This window comes from Lytechinus pictus, chromosome 3 (assembly GCF_037042905.1).
Source record: "Lytechinus pictus isolate F3 Inbred chromosome 3, Lp3.0, whole genome shotgun sequence".
Classification (NCBI taxonomy): Eukaryota; Metazoa; Echinodermata; class Echinoidea; order Temnopleuroida; family Toxopneustidae; genus Lytechinus; species Lytechinus pictus.
This window is the reverse complement of record NC_087247.1, coordinates 6,331,517-6,349,254: the sequence shown is the minus strand read 5'-3', so window position 1 is coordinate 6,349,254 and position 17,738 is coordinate 6,331,517. Positions and strand designations below refer to the sequence as shown.

Sequence of the window (17,738 nt, the reverse complement as noted above, 5' to 3'; positions counted from 1 at the left end):
CAGAGATTATGAAACAATGTGGTTTAACATTGAACCCCATCTGGCTCTGATCCAGCCACAGGTTTATCAGGTAATGGGGTGTTTAGCAAGCATGAATCTAGGTAAAGACAATATTGATACTGTCCCTCATACCTGCCTGCGCCCAGGTAGAAAATTAGTCTTCCTCTCCTTGACCGATCTTTTGTGGAATGAATGAGTGGATTATCATGCTACCAAATATGTTCTGAAGTCTGAAGGTCAGCAGTACTACACCATAAGACCATTTAAAGGTTTATGGACTAGTTTGTCAAAGATGGGGTTTTTTCAGTATCTCCTGCCCAAACATCAATCAAGCCAACAGAATATTAAAATCTTCATGAAATATATCTTGAAGTGTATCAGAGATGACACTTTTCATGAAATTGTAAGTGACATGTTGAACGACAGTTATACCTTTGAGCACTGGGGAGGGCAAGGTAGTTGATACAAGGTGGGTGTTTCATAAAGCTAAGTTAAGAGTGACTCTAAGAACGATTGGTGATCCTTTCTTGTGGTAAATGGTATACACAAAAACGTTCATTGGCGATGGCTTAGCGTGTAGGAAAGGTTCACCAGATGTTCTGAAATTCGCTTTTAACTTTCGAACAGCTTTAGGAAACACCCCCCTAGTCTTTCAGAATCATGAACATTTATGTTCCAAAGATTTAATTGTATTGTGGGCTTTACATGTGATGTGAGAGTGTTTGTAGGAAAAAAGCACAAGTGTTATATATATGCTTAATGTTCAATGGGAGCAATTGTCGTCATAGCAAATATACAGCCTTTAGTATGGATTAGAATTATACAAATGCCTTGAGTATAATTTAGTGTTTATAGCCATGTCACTCTATTGTGATGTGCCTCTCAGTCCAAAATTAATCATCAAAAGTGTTCCCGAGGCATGCATTCCTTTGGTGCAACTATTGTTTGGGGTATCTTGTCTCTGGCCTCAGAAATACAGCGGGTTCTTGTTAAAGATCCTTATGTGTTTGTGAAAGATCAGAGTATCCAGTTTCCAACTTAAAGATGAACAACTTTACTGCCCCAGTTTTCGCTTTTGAGTTTTTATTTTTTATTCTGAGACACCCACATGTCACCCAATGAAAACTTGCTTGAATACTATGCTTACCTACAACAACCATGCTTTGATCTAAGAATAATAATTGTGATTCTATTGAACAAAATTGCTTGAATACACCTTAGTTTTACTGACCAGATGCTGGGTCATTGTTTGGGTCACACATCACTTCCACTCTGGTATTCCTACGCAAATATATCACCAATTCAAAACCATCAATTTGTATTTCTCTGTTGTATTATGACATTTTTCACAGAATTGTAATAATGCATTGTGTCCTTTGAAATATTCATAACTGTCACTCCAATTCAGAAATGCTGCTGCATTAAAAAGAAGAGAATACTGTTTTCGGTTTTAAAAAAGTCAGGATTTCATCGAAGTAAACAATGTACAATGTACTATCATAATGATAGAACATTGTACTATCATAATCATAGTACATACAAGGGAAGTGGAGTATTAATAATTGACTTGGTGTTGTGTTTGCCCTTGAAATACATTGATCACTGAATTCCATTTGTATCTTGGTTAGTTTTGGTTTTCATTTGTGATAATTATCAGAAAACGATAACAGTGTATGAAATCGAATCTAATTAGTGTAATCACAAGAATTAGCTCATATCCAGTAAATTATGAATGATTAAATATTTTGATTAAATCAATCTTTAGCTATAGATGTACATGCATATATTTATATAAATTTTATACTGAATACTGAATTACTTTTTTTGATTGTATGAAATGTTTTTCAGAGCCCCTCGAATGGTCAACATTCATCCATGTCGTGGTTTATTCCGATGTCTCCTCCTGTGTTTTATCAGCAACCCCAGGTTTCTTACCTTTTTAAAGATTTGATCCAACTACATATATAGTTTATTAGCTACAGGCATAACTCATGTTGTCTCTAATTCAAAATATTTATCACAATTTTACACTTTACCTAAGTTATTCTAATTGCATCTATTATTTGTTTTTCTTCAGAACTTATCAAAACAAAGTTTGAATTACATTATGAATACGTTGTTTATCACCCATACATGTACATACATAACATATGCCATATTTTACAGGGTAATTTATTTAACATGAATACTGACTAATATTTTTTTTCATTCTATGCTCTTCACCCCCCCCCCCCTCTTGCCCTCTCTCGCCCTGTCTGGCTCTTTCTCCCCCTCTTTCATTTTCTATCTTTCTGACTTGCAGTATCCATTTATTTCATTCCTCTTTATTTTTGTTTACATTCAATGTGACTTCATTTGAACATTTTCTAAACCCTCTCCCTCCCTCTTTCTTTCTCTTTCCAACTGTTCCAACTCTATGCACCTTTCTCATCGCCTTTAACTTCCTTTTATTTTCTCCCTCTCTCTCTCTCCATCGATAAACTTTCTTGCTATGTCTTTCATTTATTTTTTATTCTAATGCTCAATGTAGCTTTCTTGTCTACCCTTTTCTTTATCCCTTCTCTCACTGTCTCTGCCTCTCCCTCTCTATCCTACCTGTTCTATATTCCTGCCCCGCCCATATCTTGCCCCTTTCTTTAGTTTTGTCACTCTGTCTTCATTTTTGGTATCTTTGTTATTACTCGATTCAACTTCATGTTTACCTTTTCTCCATTTCCCCCTCACTGTCTCTGTCTCTTTACACCTTCTTTCATACTCTCTTATTTCTTTCTCTCCCCTCTATAACTTTTCCCCTTTTTTCCGATATCCTTGGAATTCTTTATGAGCTTTATGTCTGTTTTTCTACACCCCTGCCCCCTCTCCAATTCTTTTCTTTTTAAAACTTGATCTGAGATCATTGTTCACTCTCTCATGCCAATACAGTTTCTTTAGGATAATACATAGAAATGTTGATCATTTATTTTCTTGTTGAATAGGTCAGAAGTTTTATTGAGTCAAATACAAATTGCCAACTCCAAATGGACTTAGTAGGACAACACTGATGTCATAGTTTCAGTGTTTACAGGAAACCTTGGCTAGTTTAATGCTTTTTGTAGGGTCAGTAGTCAGAAAACAACAGGAAGATTCTAGACTCTTTTCAGACAGCAGATAGACAACTTGTTATCGCATTTCACTCATACTCTGTGTAGTGTACATAGACCTATTTGCTGCCCCAGTAATAGTCAATTTTGAAAACCAGTGCTCATGTCAGCAATTGACATTTCATTTGTGATAGTACTTTGTATTATACAATGAAGGTTACATACAAATACACATTTTTTTTTCATCAGCTCCTTTACTCATGTAATCATTTGACTTCTTGAATGGTATCTTCACTCTATTTTACTGCATGAACATTTCGCATTGCATGTTTATTTCATTCCTTCTTTTGGCTGCTTGTGCTAGAGAATGTTCTGCATTTTCAATTTATATGCAGCTTTGGGGATTCTATAACATTTGCATTGTTTAATGCTTTTTGGTGTTGGTCCGTACTGATTAATGCCGTAGAGTTCAATTATACTCTTGTCTTGGGGTGTACTCATCCTTGTATCTTCAAATAATCAGTTTGGTTTTTTAACCCAATACTTTTCATGTTCACCCACCTACAAATGTTTCATGTAAGTGATGAATTTCTTGCAGAAATATGTAGTTAACATGTGCAATGTCAGATTCAGGAGTTTATGGAAGGGGGGGGGGGGTAAAGAAATGCTCATAATTTCTAGCAAGATAACCTACTACCACCCAAGCACTCAAAAAAGTGGACTTGGTCCTCAGTAATGTAAAGTGAGGGTGCTTTTTGAGAAGGGGGGGGGGGGAATTTGTCAGCTATTTGGTAAAAGAGGGCTTTTCCCTCTGCCCCCATCTAGATCCACACCTGATTTTTGATGGAATGAAATCTAAGGAAGATGAAGAAGTAGTGGAAATCAGAAATTATGTATTGACAGTTTCATGGGTTCAATTTTAAGTTTCATTTTAGGAAATTTTAGAAAATCTTTCTACTATCCTGTTTGGGTGGCATACTTAAGAGAAACATAAGACATTTGAGATAGTGTTATAAACCAATTATGTTATTTTTATGAGCTCCCTCACTCATAGCACATATAATAAGTGAAAAACAAATTTGTCATTGAATTTAACGATTGTTTTTGAAAACCGGTATAATGAAACGAGACCTTGCTCTATATATCCCAAATCAGATCATATCCCTAGGGCAGAATGAGGGTAGCATTGTTTTAAAAGCAGGCCTATATTCTAGAGGAGGTACATGAACATCTGTGATGTTTGTTACTGTTTGGTTTATACTGATCAGAACACTTTTCTTGAACGCATTTTTATTCAAAATGCAAAACAAAGATGGAAAGAAACAATCAAGAAGTCAAATAATTTAGTAACTGATATTGATATTATGGCACTCCTCTCTCTTTTTGACATGATGAATATAAAATAGAAACAAGATTACATGAAATATTTTGAAAAGGGGAAACGTGCTACATGTAGCTTTCGTCTGGTGACATTTCGTACTGTCATCACATTTTCATGTGGTCTTTAGTCAGTAACATAAGGAGACGATCAGTGGCTTATATCAAGCATAGAATTAATAGGTTCCTTCATAGAGAGGTGTTGCCAGAAAAAAAGTAAATCTTAGAAAATAAGGGATCATCCAAAAACATTTATCATACCGTAGTGAAGGTACCTAAAAGTAAAACGGAAACGTTGAATATGTTTGTTTCGGTTTGAAGTGAATAGTGAACAGTTGTGAGAAGGTGTTTGAATCACACCGGGCATATTTGAGGACTCAATGGTCCTGGTGACACAAACTTTACAGTGATCGATCATAGGACCAATTTCTGTGCATGATTACATTGAATGCATTGCATAATCATTCGTAAATCAGATTGTATGATTAGTTGCTAAGTTTTGTGTCATTGGGGGATCCGATTATCGGTGTGCACGTACCACCCCTTCTCAACACCAGAACCATCCCTGGTTGTACATGAACAAGTGTTGACTGAGGCTCAGTTTGAGCATGTCAGTCTCGGCAATGTAGACATTTCCTCTCCGCAGATATGACTATTTGCTCAACAGCACATGCACATGAGTTAACATGTCGTTTGCCCCCCTCTCACGGGACCTGGCATTTTGGGAGTTGTCGCCTCAGCACACCTCTGTTTTGAAGAGTGTGTGGGCTGTGCGGTAAGGTGAGAGACAGGGAGGCAATACTGAAGGTTCCGATGATTCGAAGAGCAACATTCATATCTCGGATCTTGAAATAGAAGTTGCATCATGCTTTAAGTAAAAAAAAAGGGGGAAAGGATCATAGAGCTGACTTTGCAAAAGCTGAAGGTCATTCCTTTTCATTGTGGTTTCTAAGGAACCATCACCTTATTGTGCAAAAAATGAAATTAATTAGTTCACTCTCACAATTTTAGAATACGTTTATTCCTATCAAAATATGAAAGTATCAGTAAGTAGTAACTGTTCAGTGGTATTCATTAATACTTCTAATATTTTTATTTTTGAAAGCCTAGATTATATTAGAAACAAGTCTAAGACTTCTGGTATATTCATACAGTAGTAATGATACAAAAGCCATATTCAAGCTTGAATTTCTCTGTAGAATGCTTCAGTTACATTTGGCAAGCTCTCAGACTCTAGGCTTTTTAGTCGATAGAAAGCTGATCTCTGTTGAAAGTTTGGGGGTTGTGGAACTTGTGGTTTAGCGTTTAAGAAGCAGCCTTCCTGTACTTGTGCCTCTTTGTCACTGTTGCCCAACCTGACAGATAAGGTATCATGAAGCAGAGACAACAACAACAAAAAGGCAAAAAAAAAATCTATTTAGTACAGCATTGAAAATGCCATAACAGCTTTGCCATGACAATGATTAAATGTTAGTGTGGTAAACCCCTCCCCTGAACAAGCTTTTTGGAGACAGCCTTGAAGTTGCTATGCAGGTGTTAGATTAAAATTATCAGTTACCACAAATGAAAGAAGACTTTGGGGTGATGTGACAATTTTTATCCTGTAAAATTGTGATCTTATCCTGTACCACAACAAATAGATTATAGTGAAGTAACTTGCTATCGCATGTTATGGAATTCGATTGTCAAACAGAGCCCAATATTGGCAATATGACTTCATTCCTTCATAAATGTATGTGTGTGGCTCCTTCCTATATCAATTAAGATGAGAGAAATACACTGCATATTTTGATAGTGTGATTGCAAGTTTATCTATTCAAAGGCAAGGAAAATACTATGATTTCTTTATGCTAAACTTTGAAAAGTAAAAACAAGAAAAAATACAAACAAAATATGGAAATATATAAATTTTAAGAAGCACTTTAAAGTTAGAAAAGAATGTAGGAATACATCTGAATTCAACAAGGTAAGGAGCATAAGTGATCGATAGTAATTGATTTCAAGGAAGGTAATCTGATGATGATGTGTAATCAACATAAACATGTGATTCCATAGTTCTCCAAAGTTTTCCATGAAAGACTTTACTGGTTATTAAACAAACCTGCATGTATGTGTAAGAGTACACCACTTCAAAGAAATAAACTTCATTTTAAAGATTCCTTCCTCGGCAAGGGATACTACCAGCACTTAATACCAGGACATAATACATTGTAACTATTTTATCAGGGATGATAGTAATTAGAACAGATATGCTTATATTTATTCCTTGTAATACATGTTAATTACTTTTCCATCTTTGTCATAATTACTTGTGGCAGATGAATTCTAACAAAATCATTGGTTCTGTAATTATAACATCATGTACTTAACAACATCTTTGTGTTTATATGTGTCGGTAGGAAGCATTATCATTTGGTATTGTTTCACTTCTCTCATTAATTTTTAGTTCTCCTCCCTTCTGAGACTATAAGTTAGACAATAGCTCACTTTTATTCATTCACAACTTGCAACGTTTTTCTCTAATATCACTTCAAATAATACGCCCAAAAACTTCAGGATCTATGTTTCATTTTATTCTGAAGTCAGTGTTATATGAAAGTTCTTTTATTCTTTTTTTTTATAAAGGAAATTTTTTAAAGATACTTTGAAATGGTACATGAATACATATAGATTCAGTTGTGAATCATGGTAGATCCTAATTCTTCAGAAGTTTTTTTAAGTATGTGGCTTCCTTGAAAATATTGGATTATATTTGTAATGATTAATACTTGCATGGCAAACTAGCCAAAGTAACAATTCATTTAAAATATTATACTAACTGATTTTTTGTTTTTAAAATCAATAACATGCTGCAATGTTTAACACATAAATTTTTTTTTTCATTTAGTTTGTGCAGCAGACAACCAACTATTCACAATTCTCCCAAGGCCAAGCCTTTCAACAACCCGTTAGCCAGGGACAGCTCCCGCAGCAACCTATACAGCAACCCATACAGCAGCCGTTGCAGCAACCTGCACAAGTCCCTAGCACCCCTCAGAGGACAACTTCTGATCAACATGCCAAGATCCAGAGGACCGTGTCTGGTGGCAACCAGCAACCGCCTCCACCACCACAACAACAACCACAAGCAACTCAGCCTCAGTCGCAGATGCAACAGTTGCCGCCGATGTCGGCCCAGCAGCAGCAACATGTGACGGTCACCAAAACAACATCTGTACTGCAGCAGAGTATTCCTGCTATTCAACAAGTATGTCAGTCTATTCCATGTTTCGTTCAAGATTCATTTCTTGAACCTGAATACATAGTATTTGTGATGATTTTTTTTTATTCAAACAAACACAGATAAGGTACATGGAGATGAGTTTTAACTGAAGAAGCACACAAACAAAAGTATGTGCTAACATTAGAAACCTTTGCTAAGATTAGATAATGTAGTTTTTCATCTGTTTTGGCAATTTTTATGAGCTCAAGTATTTTCTTATAACCAACCATTTTCAACTTTCAGTATTCTTTCAGAAACAATGGCGTTGTAAATGTAAAGTTCTTTTTTATTTGTGTAATATACATGAACTTATACCTTTGAATGGGTAATATTGCGCAATATTTGTTCATGTGTATTGGTTATAAAACTTACTCTGCGTTGTGTTCTTTTTTCTTTCTGTTTTTTTTAAAGTCTGGACAGCCATCCCATGCCCCTCAAGTGAATCAGAACAGCATACAACAAACCCAACAACAGCAAATTCAACAAGTCACCCAAGGGCAACCACAGCAACCACCACCACCACAACAGCAGCAGCAACAACAGCAGCAGCAGCAGCAAGTAAGTAAATCTTCATTTACTCCTCAACAGCTTTGACCGGGTGCCGTGCCATTAAACCCTACAAGTTCTGTTCTGCAACTTGCGAAAACATCATCAAGCATACGAGTAACAATTTTGATATAAACTGAAAACAGAGTATGATGCATTGTTTATGAATGCCATTTAATCAAGAGTGAAAGGATGGGTGCAACATGCTCTTTGTTATTTGATTATTATGAAAGGAAATTAATTAATAAGTAGTTTTTTGTGTTATTTTCCAAGTAATAGAAATACAGTTAAGTGTACATATGTCAACCTTCTCCAGGTTGAATAATTGCCCAAGTCAATTTTTCCAGATCAGACGGTGCAAAGCTTGTGTTCTTAACCTCTTCAGTAGAATCTCACGGCTTTCTATGGTCACAAGACATTCTAGGCAGGCTCACCTGTATAAAACATTTCCCTCTTGAATACATACTTGGTAGACTCTCTGCTTTCCTGTAGTATACCAAATAAGGTTTATGAAGGGAGATCCACGTTTTTAATGAGAGGTTTCTTTATTTACTCCTACAGCCTCAACATCCCATCCAAACCAGTACCGCCCTTCCCCAGCCTACAGGATCCACCGTATCCATTGCTGCGTCCTCAGCAGCGGCCGTTGCGACTGCAGTGCCGGTCTCGCTTCAGCCACAGGGCTCCACCCCAAACCTGTCTACAACCATCACCTCTACGGCTGCCCCAGTAGGGTCCATGTCCGGACAGCAACCCCCCCAGGACAACAGGCCACAGACGGTGGATGCATCTAAGGTAATGTCTTGATTTGTATATTTGTTGATAATTGCTGTATAAAGCAAGAATGCACAAGAAAGCTGATGTGACAAATTTTCATAACGTTTACCTACCCCAGATGCCACCAAATTATGACTTTACACACAATTAAAGAGTCAGATGGTACCATTTCGGGACAACTGCAACACTTTAAAAGGAATGAAAAAAAAATGGACAGAAAAAGCTGGTATTCAGACGATTTTATCTGAAAAGTGGCATCCTTGTATATTGTGTGTGGTCTTCCCTGGAACAAGGTGATTATCTTCATTTCTTTTTCCAAGCCCCTCCTATAAAGACGAGTCTGCCCAAGTCTCGGGATGATTTGACTAATTTGAGTATCATGGCTGCCTCTCCTGCTCAAATTGCTCTCAGTCACTCTCACTCGTTCTCAGAGAATGCCAGCCCTTCCCTATATATAACCTCTGTACAATTTCTATTTGAATTAGTTTTATTTGGCTGAACCATTTATTCCCCCACTCTTCCGTTGTCACACAAAATATACAGTTTTCACCACAACAGAGCTTTTTTGCTCTCGCCTCTTTCCCCTTCCCTTATCCCTCTCTCAATCACTCTGACTTTTTCCTGCATTTTGTTTCTACTGTATCGTACACAATGTTGCCTCTGACTAGGTCAGAGCTTTAGCATAGTGCTTTCTGTGTGTGACGTACCCCTAGTGTCTATTTATAGCATCCGTGTTTGGAGCCATCGCCTGTGTGCTGTATGTTGTCACCATACCCCATTGCCATGGGAATTATCACATCCAGGCATCATCTTTCTTTGTGTGTATTATTAGTTCTTGGGATAGTCATATGGGTGGCCTCCTGTTTACTGCCTTATCAGATCATTTAAAAACAAAATTGAGGTTTCTCAAATTGTGCTTTTGTTCTCGAGATACAGTATGTGATCAAACATCTGTCAAATTTGAAAAAAAAAATGGGTGAATGTTCCCTTTTGATTTGTTGGGGAAGTTCTTGTTCTGTGTTGAAAGGATTCTGTGTCTATCCTTATAAGCCTGTTTTAGTATCTAGGTTTGGAGCGGAAGCGCTTGCCCCACTTCAGAAAAGGAATCTGTGTCCAGTGCCAATAACGGATTTCAATGTCGAAGTGTAATCTGCCTTTCAAGATATACGGAGCATGCTGACCACACAAAATATCTCTTTGATGCAAAGTATCCTGTAAGACATGGAAATTTCTTGGCATGGGGGCATTTCAGATGGCGGTTTAGCCCAAATGGACAATATGACATGGTAATACTTGGAGGATCTCCTGTTGGAAAGACACAACCCTATCAGGAAGATGACAATTTGGGCTTTGTAATTGGTAATTGACAGTAATGACTGCTTAATTTTCAATAGAGAGCAGTGTTGATTAGTATAGGAGTTTAATGATGAGCAGAGGAAATCTTGGTCCCCAAAGGCCTTCCTCTGGATTTAGCACATCTGCCTCTCATAACTCTTGAATTCATATTTGCATGATCCTGGCTGACAGTTCAAATTAACGATTCCCCCGGCAGGACCAAGCTGGATTCGAAATGCAGGAAATTATCAGAACTCAACCCACAATCTATGTCTTTGCTTCCCTTCCTTTTGAAATTAGAATAGTTTAAAAACATGACTAGAGTGACCTATGTATTGCAAGGGTCATTGGCTCATGCTCTCGATGTAATGTATCGTAACACATCAAATCAAAACAGTGCATGATGCAACAAGACAATGCACACTTCCCTAATACTATCTTCTCTTATTGCAGTTTGATTGGGTGTCATACTATGTCATGTCAGTGTATATTTATGTACAACACAACAGATACTAAGAGAGCTTTACGGAGCCTACAATTAAGCCAAAATTCCTCAACTTAGAAATGAAAAAAATGAACAAGAGAGGCTTATTACGAGATAGCGAGCGAGTGAGCGCAACGTTCATGGAAAGTTCCATCACGGGGGAGGGTAGACTATGAGGGAGGATCAGGCAGGAAATCGTGAATCAGTGTAATGTGACATAGCAGACAGTCCATCCAACTCTCTTCTACAATTCATCCCTAAGGCTATTCACTCACTGGTTATTGTCCTCTTTAAGGTAGAGCCTGGAGGCTGTAGCACGAAACCCAGAATGGTAGACCTCCCCCGTGATACCTGTCTTAATCCTTTGTGGTCATGTAATGTTTCAGGGACTTCTCTCATGTGGGTAATGTTGCCTTTATATGTATGTGGACCCGCAAAACCTTCTCCCTCATTTCATTTTTGCACATGTTTAAATACGGATGTATTGAATGAGTAATGACTTGGTGATGGTCCCCCACTCTAATCCTTTGGATCAATGTTGATTGCTTTTTTAAGTTGGGGAACTTCAACCTTTTTTTTTCTCTCTCTAAGTATATAAGAGAATTACCAACATTCTACTTATTGATGTGTGCTTAATAAAGTGTTAACCAATGTCTATAGATGTATTCTCTGGAGATGTCAGTGGTTTGTAATCAAGAAATGTCAAATAGTGCTACTGTTTTCGTTTAAAAATCTGGATGAGAAATCTGAGTGATCGAATTAAAAAAAAAAACACACACCAATTGTTGACGCAGTTGGTATCAAGCAAGCTAGGGTACCAAGACTCCAAGCACATTACGCAATTCATAAACACATGCATATCGGTTTTATGCTACCTTTTGGGGGACTGAATAGGGGAGGGGGTGCTAGGAATTTATATGTGACAGTTGTAGCAGAGACTAAGTTTCATGCAGAGATGAAGTATTTGAGCCTGTTACTCCATGTCATCCAACACCTCAGAATAGTCCAGACTGCAACGCATGAAGTAGACTTTTCTGACTAACATTGCATGCATTGTTGGCTGTTCAGGCACTACTGTGGGCCAGAGATAAGGTCGATTTGCTGGCCAGCCAATGCAGACGGGCTTGAGGCAGGTGTGGCCATGCTGTGCGAATGTTATTGCTCACAAATGTTCCATGTGCTCAGCCCAATCATGCAGATAATCTGACCGCCACCAGATCTCTGGCATGTGCCGACTGTTGGCTCCCTCACTGCCCTCTTCCTGACCTTACTCTTCTTGCATCAACGAGGGCTCCATTCCAACTGCAACGGATACCCACCATTATACCCTTCACCCCCCCCCCCCCTGATAAGTAGTAAATCAAACTCCAATCAAAACAATGTCAATTACAGGACATTTTAGTCCTGACAGGTCCCTCAAGCTGACATAAAACGATCCAAAAAAAAAAGGGAAAGTGCAATTCCGGAACATGATGTACGTGCCAGTTGCATTGGAAGTTTTGACAGAGATAAAATGTCACGGTTATGCATAAGACATGAGATTAAGAGAGAAGATAGTTCTTGTGTGCCAAGAGACTCAAAAGACAAAGAAGACTGCCTTGTCATTCACCACAAAACCTGCTTAAGAGGGAGAGTGGGAAAAACATAAGGAATAGAAAAGGGAGGAAGAAGAAAATGGAGGCGGGGGGGGGGGGGGGGGGGAGGGGGGTAATGAGGGAGGGTGAGAAATGTGAAGAAGAGATTTTAAGCAGGACAAGATAGAAGCTCTAGAAATTGACAGGAAATGGAAATTATTGATAACTCTTAAAAGATTGATATATGAGATGATGAATCTTAGGGAAGAAATTGAAAGAAGAACTATTTATATTTCTTTTGAATTAGAAATCCAAACAAAACAATAATTCTGTAGATAAAGTAGCCGAAGCCAAAGAATAGATTACAAAAAATGTTGTAACAATAAAGTAGAAATTAAGTAATTTCAAGTAAGACATATATGCATGTTCAAATATCAATGAAGATCTTAACTTAGATTTTGATAACAGGCATCAATGGACTCAATTTAAGATGAAGGTGAACGATAGCGGAAAAGGGAGAGGGTGTTATTAAAACAAGGTATGACTCATTTCATACCCGAAGGTACAGACAGAATAAGTGTGGGTTGAAAGATGAATTCTATTTTAAGGGATGCTCATAACATAAAATATTGAGCTTTGTCTTTTTTAAAATTAGAACATTCAATTTCCAGCTGACAATTTTTTTAATGTAAATAAACTACTTTTGCTTGGAAATTTATGATGAGTACATTAAAAATCATATATTTTGATGTCATGTTATGGATTTTAGTTTGAATAGGAAGTGCATTTGAAAAAAAGAAAGTAAAAAACTGTTTGAATGTAGATTTCTTTTTTATTTTATTTTGGTAAATTTATTTTACTTATCATTTTCTAGAGGGAGAGGTCGAGAAAAGAAGGTCTTGGCAAGTTTGACAACCTAATAGGTGCACTTGAGTGGTTTTGTATCTTTCTAGTGCTTATGAGGGTTGATGTCGCAATTAAAAGTGTAAATTTGCATCCTGTCATTTAATGAAGAACTTACCGTTATCAGTCTGATCAGAAAACATGATCAAATTACTGGATGGAGCATAGTGGAACATGACGTAGAAGGTTATGAACGGGACCAAGATTAACATGGGAGTTATTAAGTATTAAAGTCTGCTTCGAGTGAGAGTAAAAAGATTGTTTGCATACCCTGTCAGATCATGTTTCATGTTAAAAATAAAATTTCATGTCCTCCTTTTCAGAGTTTTAGAAAATAAGGCAGACACCAATTAGCGTGGTCGATATAAAGAATGATGTAATACACAAGGTCATGGACATGTTTTTTGTGTTGGATCATTTGGCTTGGTGCATTTTCACCACAGAGCGGCTATGCCAAAACTATTCTAATGATGCATGACATTATTGGATTACTCGTGTATTGATGCATGCCATTTTAATTTCCTTCCTTCAGTGGAGTCCCATTCATTCTGACTGTGCCTCGATACCCATGACGCTCAAGCTTTGTCTACTAAAGATCTAGGAGCGTGCAAAATAAGGCAGCTCTCACATTATATTAAGAACGCCAGCCTGTCTTTGCTACCCATGAGATTTACATTCTCTCTCCAACGCCACATTATGATATATAGACTTAAGCATATTGTTCAATGGTAGGAAAAGTGGCATTTCGGTTATTTAACTACTAATCAGTTAGAATGAAAATCACTACATATTTTGATGTTAGATCCTAGATTACAACCACAGGTAACATTTATTTTTGAGTAAAATTGGTTTAGAAATAGCTAGAATATAGAAAATTCATACATTGAGTCTTGTAATATCTTGTACAAAGCCATTTTAATTAAGAACCATATATTACTGTTGCCCTGAATATACATGTACATATAAAGTGCAATCCATGTGCACATTTGATTTTGAAGGCTCCCCGCAGAAGTCATGGGAGCTTTGTGTTGACTATAATGTTGGGGGTTTCTTAGTATAAATGTATGATACGTATGTGCCGTGGTTGAGACCCCCCAATTTCAGCTTAAATTTCCGTTAAGGGGGGGGGGGGGGGGAGGTCATTTAGTATTAATGTGTGATACGTATGTGCCGTGTTGGAGACGCCCATTTTCAGCCTATATTTCCATTCAAGAGCGCGCATCACCAATTTAGAAAGCCATAGAATTCCTATTTTCCCCCTGTTCCGGAGACCCTCAAATGTGTGGTTTCTAGGGAGGGTGCTCAGCCTAGCACAGTGGCAAATTGCTATTGACTGCGTTCAACGACAGTGAAAGCAGGGTGCTACATAACTTTTTAGAAGCACTTGCCCAGTCGAGCAAGTAAATTTTTAAATGGTTGGAATAAACTTGCCAAAAAATCTATTTCACTTGCCCGAAAATCCTTGAAAAAAAGTTTTACCTCTCAAAAAGAAAGTTTTGCGGTTTTATAAACCATTGACCCTTTTCTCTCTTTTGACATGAGTCGATCTACCTTGTTATTGCATTTCTTTTTCCAAAGTGATTTTATCTTGCCTGCCATGACCAAAATTAGGGTCAATATCATATTATATCGACCCTGTTTTGGTCATTCTACTGTGAGAATTTTGCTTGCCCGATTCGGGCAAGTAGTTTTGGTCTTTTCTTTACTTTACGACTCTAACTTTTACTTGCCCCGGGCAATCGGCAAGTGCTTATGTAGCACCCTGGTGAAAGTTCTGCAGAGCGATTTGGAGGCCTCTGATTGGTTCATCGTGCAGAAACGTCACGACCAATTTCATTTATATTCATGCAACTCTCTCAAACATAGAATATATGCCGTTCCATGCAGAGCATTTAATTTTTAGCAATTTTTTATCAGTTCCGGAGACCCCGTTTTAAGACCAAATTTTAGTTCCAGAGCCCCCGATTTTTGTTTTTTTTGTGCGGCACATAGGTATCATTTTATAATTCAAGTACCCTTCCCCCCATCATTACAATTTCTTTCACATGTAATAAAAGCACATGACAGTTCTAAAGGATCAAAAACTCAAACATAAGTTTTGTGAAGCAGCCCCCCCCCCCCCCAATCATATTAAAAGTAGAATAAATGTTGTTAGCGGCCCTGCATTTTAGATTTAGCTTTCCTTTTTAAAAAAATGAAACAGTTGTGTTTACCCTGTTTCCCAGTGCTGTGACACATTTGTTGCCAAGTTTTAATAATTTTATTCTAAGAACTCGGCAATTAGTAGACATTGCTGGTACACGGATATAAGGAGGACCAGAATATTGCACAAGTAATCCGATATATATCATGCTCCTTTAATATTGAGAAGCTTTCAAGGATGAATAAATAAGAGTGCGTCTATGCTTCCAACATAACGTGGCCACTGAAGGCAATTCAAGCAATGGTTCATTGAAGTATAGTTCTTTCTTTTTCAAGTCAAGTCACCTGACTCAGGAAGTAGAGAACAACTTGGAGGTGTATACGATCCATGTCCAAACCGAAAGAACGTCCGTCATGAAAATCGTGTTTGAGATCTCTTACATTCAGGGTCCAATAACACAAGGTTTAGTGATTGATCTTTCACTTGATTTTAAAGATTGATTGTGGTCAATGCAATCAATCGTAAAGATATTATTCTATGATGATTGCACAGCTTTGTGTTATGGGGCTCAGGTTACAGTCTTATGCCTGGTTTCAGGCCCCGAAAGCTTCCCATCTCAGTATTTCTCAGGCTTTATAATTTATATTATACAACACATAGGGGACTTGATGTGTTCTGGCTTCTTTTTTGGACCAGTCAGCAAAACCTACTTGCATCCTTGCATTCAAGCAATTTTGAACCATTTGTCGTTTTTTAACCATTTCTTGTTTATGTTTCCAAAGACATTAATTTTTACAACCAAGAGAAAAATCAGTAGAATGTAACCTTGGTATGAAGTAAAGATATTTGAAAATGGCATTTCTATGGTTTCAGTTTTATTTTTTCTCATTTCCAACAAAACAGTAGACAAAATCCATTATAAATACAATGGTTAAAAATGTGTATGCATTAAACACAGCCATAAATCCTTTGAGATTCCCATAGTTCAATTTTCTGTTTCTCTTTTTAGAATGCCACATAACAAGCAGCTACAGTGCACATGTGGTATTTCTCCAATGCTCCATTTTGCCCATAGCAGAGCACCATTAAAATAAATGAGTATTGTGAAACATTGTATTTGGATTTGAATTTTCTCCCACATACTGTTAGCCTATGGATCAGTAGATATTAATGCCTGTATCATTGGAATGACGTATTAAGGGGCCACTGCCAAGGTACAGAGTCTAAATTACATCCATTTGATTGTAAAAGTTTGTATTCATCAGATCACTCTGACAATGAAAACGAAATGGAATGCAAATAGCATGAATACAATTATGCATTCTTTCAGTATGTTGCAACATTTATGCTATTTGCTTATAATCACACCAAGTACCCAGCATTGCAAGTGTTCCTTGTTTGCTTATCCTGTTTCTTGAGGAAATTTTATATTCCTATGAAGAGAACAGGAAGTGTTGATAAACATTCTTTTTTATGTTTTCTTACCAAAATTAGCCATAATATTGGTTTGTAACAGGGATGCAAATATCTTTAAACCTGATTCATTACGTTGATACAATTTCCTGGTTGATATTGTCTATATATAGGCATATATCCATGATGTTTGATGTTTTTGTTCTGTTCTCATTTGTAAGGCTTCAAATACTGTCAGGAAATCATTTACCTGGTACCACCACATCACAGTTTGTGTTTTGTATTTGATACTACACAAACTGTATTTTCTGTAGTGCTCAGGTTCTTGCATAAGACTTTAAAGATGTTATTTTCAAATATTTCCCAAACATCCTAAATGCAAAACAAATTTGAGAAGTAGAAATTTGCAACGATATAATACTTTTGGTTAGGCAGAGATAAATTTGGAGTTTGTTGCATAGAAGTATATAACATGAATATGTTTGGGATTCTTAATCATTTCCAATAACATCAGCAAAACCTGAATTCAAAGCGTAGGATTTGTCATGACTTATTTTAATGATAATTACATATCTTATTGCATTGAGAAGACCTTGGGCCCTCAAGCTATTTGAAGTGTATAGCCTGTAGATGCAGATCAAGGATTTGGAATGAAAGGGGGTGTAGAAAACAATTTTCTTACATATAGCTACATAAACACCTAGGCTTATGTCCTATATAGAGGGGGTTTGGTCCCTTGCACCTCACCTGGATTCGCCACTACTACACCAATTAATAGTAAGTCTAGAATTAACGGCTCTATAAAATATCCCACTGGGCAGCGATGTCCCCCCATTTCTTTCCC

At 37.2% G+C, this 17,738-nt stretch overlaps 1 protein-coding gene across 1 annotated transcript in view; it reads left to right on the top strand.

Moving 5' to 3' along the window:
• LOC129257931 (putative uncharacterized protein DDB_G0271606) overlaps positions 1-13,219 on the top strand; it is a 42,228-nt gene extending 29,009 nt beyond the window's left edge. Inside the window, exons 6-9 of the mRNA XM_054896371.2 lie at positions 1,849-1,926; positions 7,345-7,704; positions 8,131-8,277; positions 8,827-13,219. Coding sequence (XP_054752346.2) covers positions 1,849-1,926; positions 7,345-7,704; positions 8,131-8,277; positions 8,827-9,072 — 831 coding nt within the window. The 3' untranslated portion in view covers positions 9,073-13,219. The remainder of the gene's footprint in view (positions 1-1,848; positions 1,927-7,344; positions 7,705-8,130; positions 8,278-8,826) is intronic.
• Positions 13,220-17,738: the final 4,519 nt, after the last annotated feature.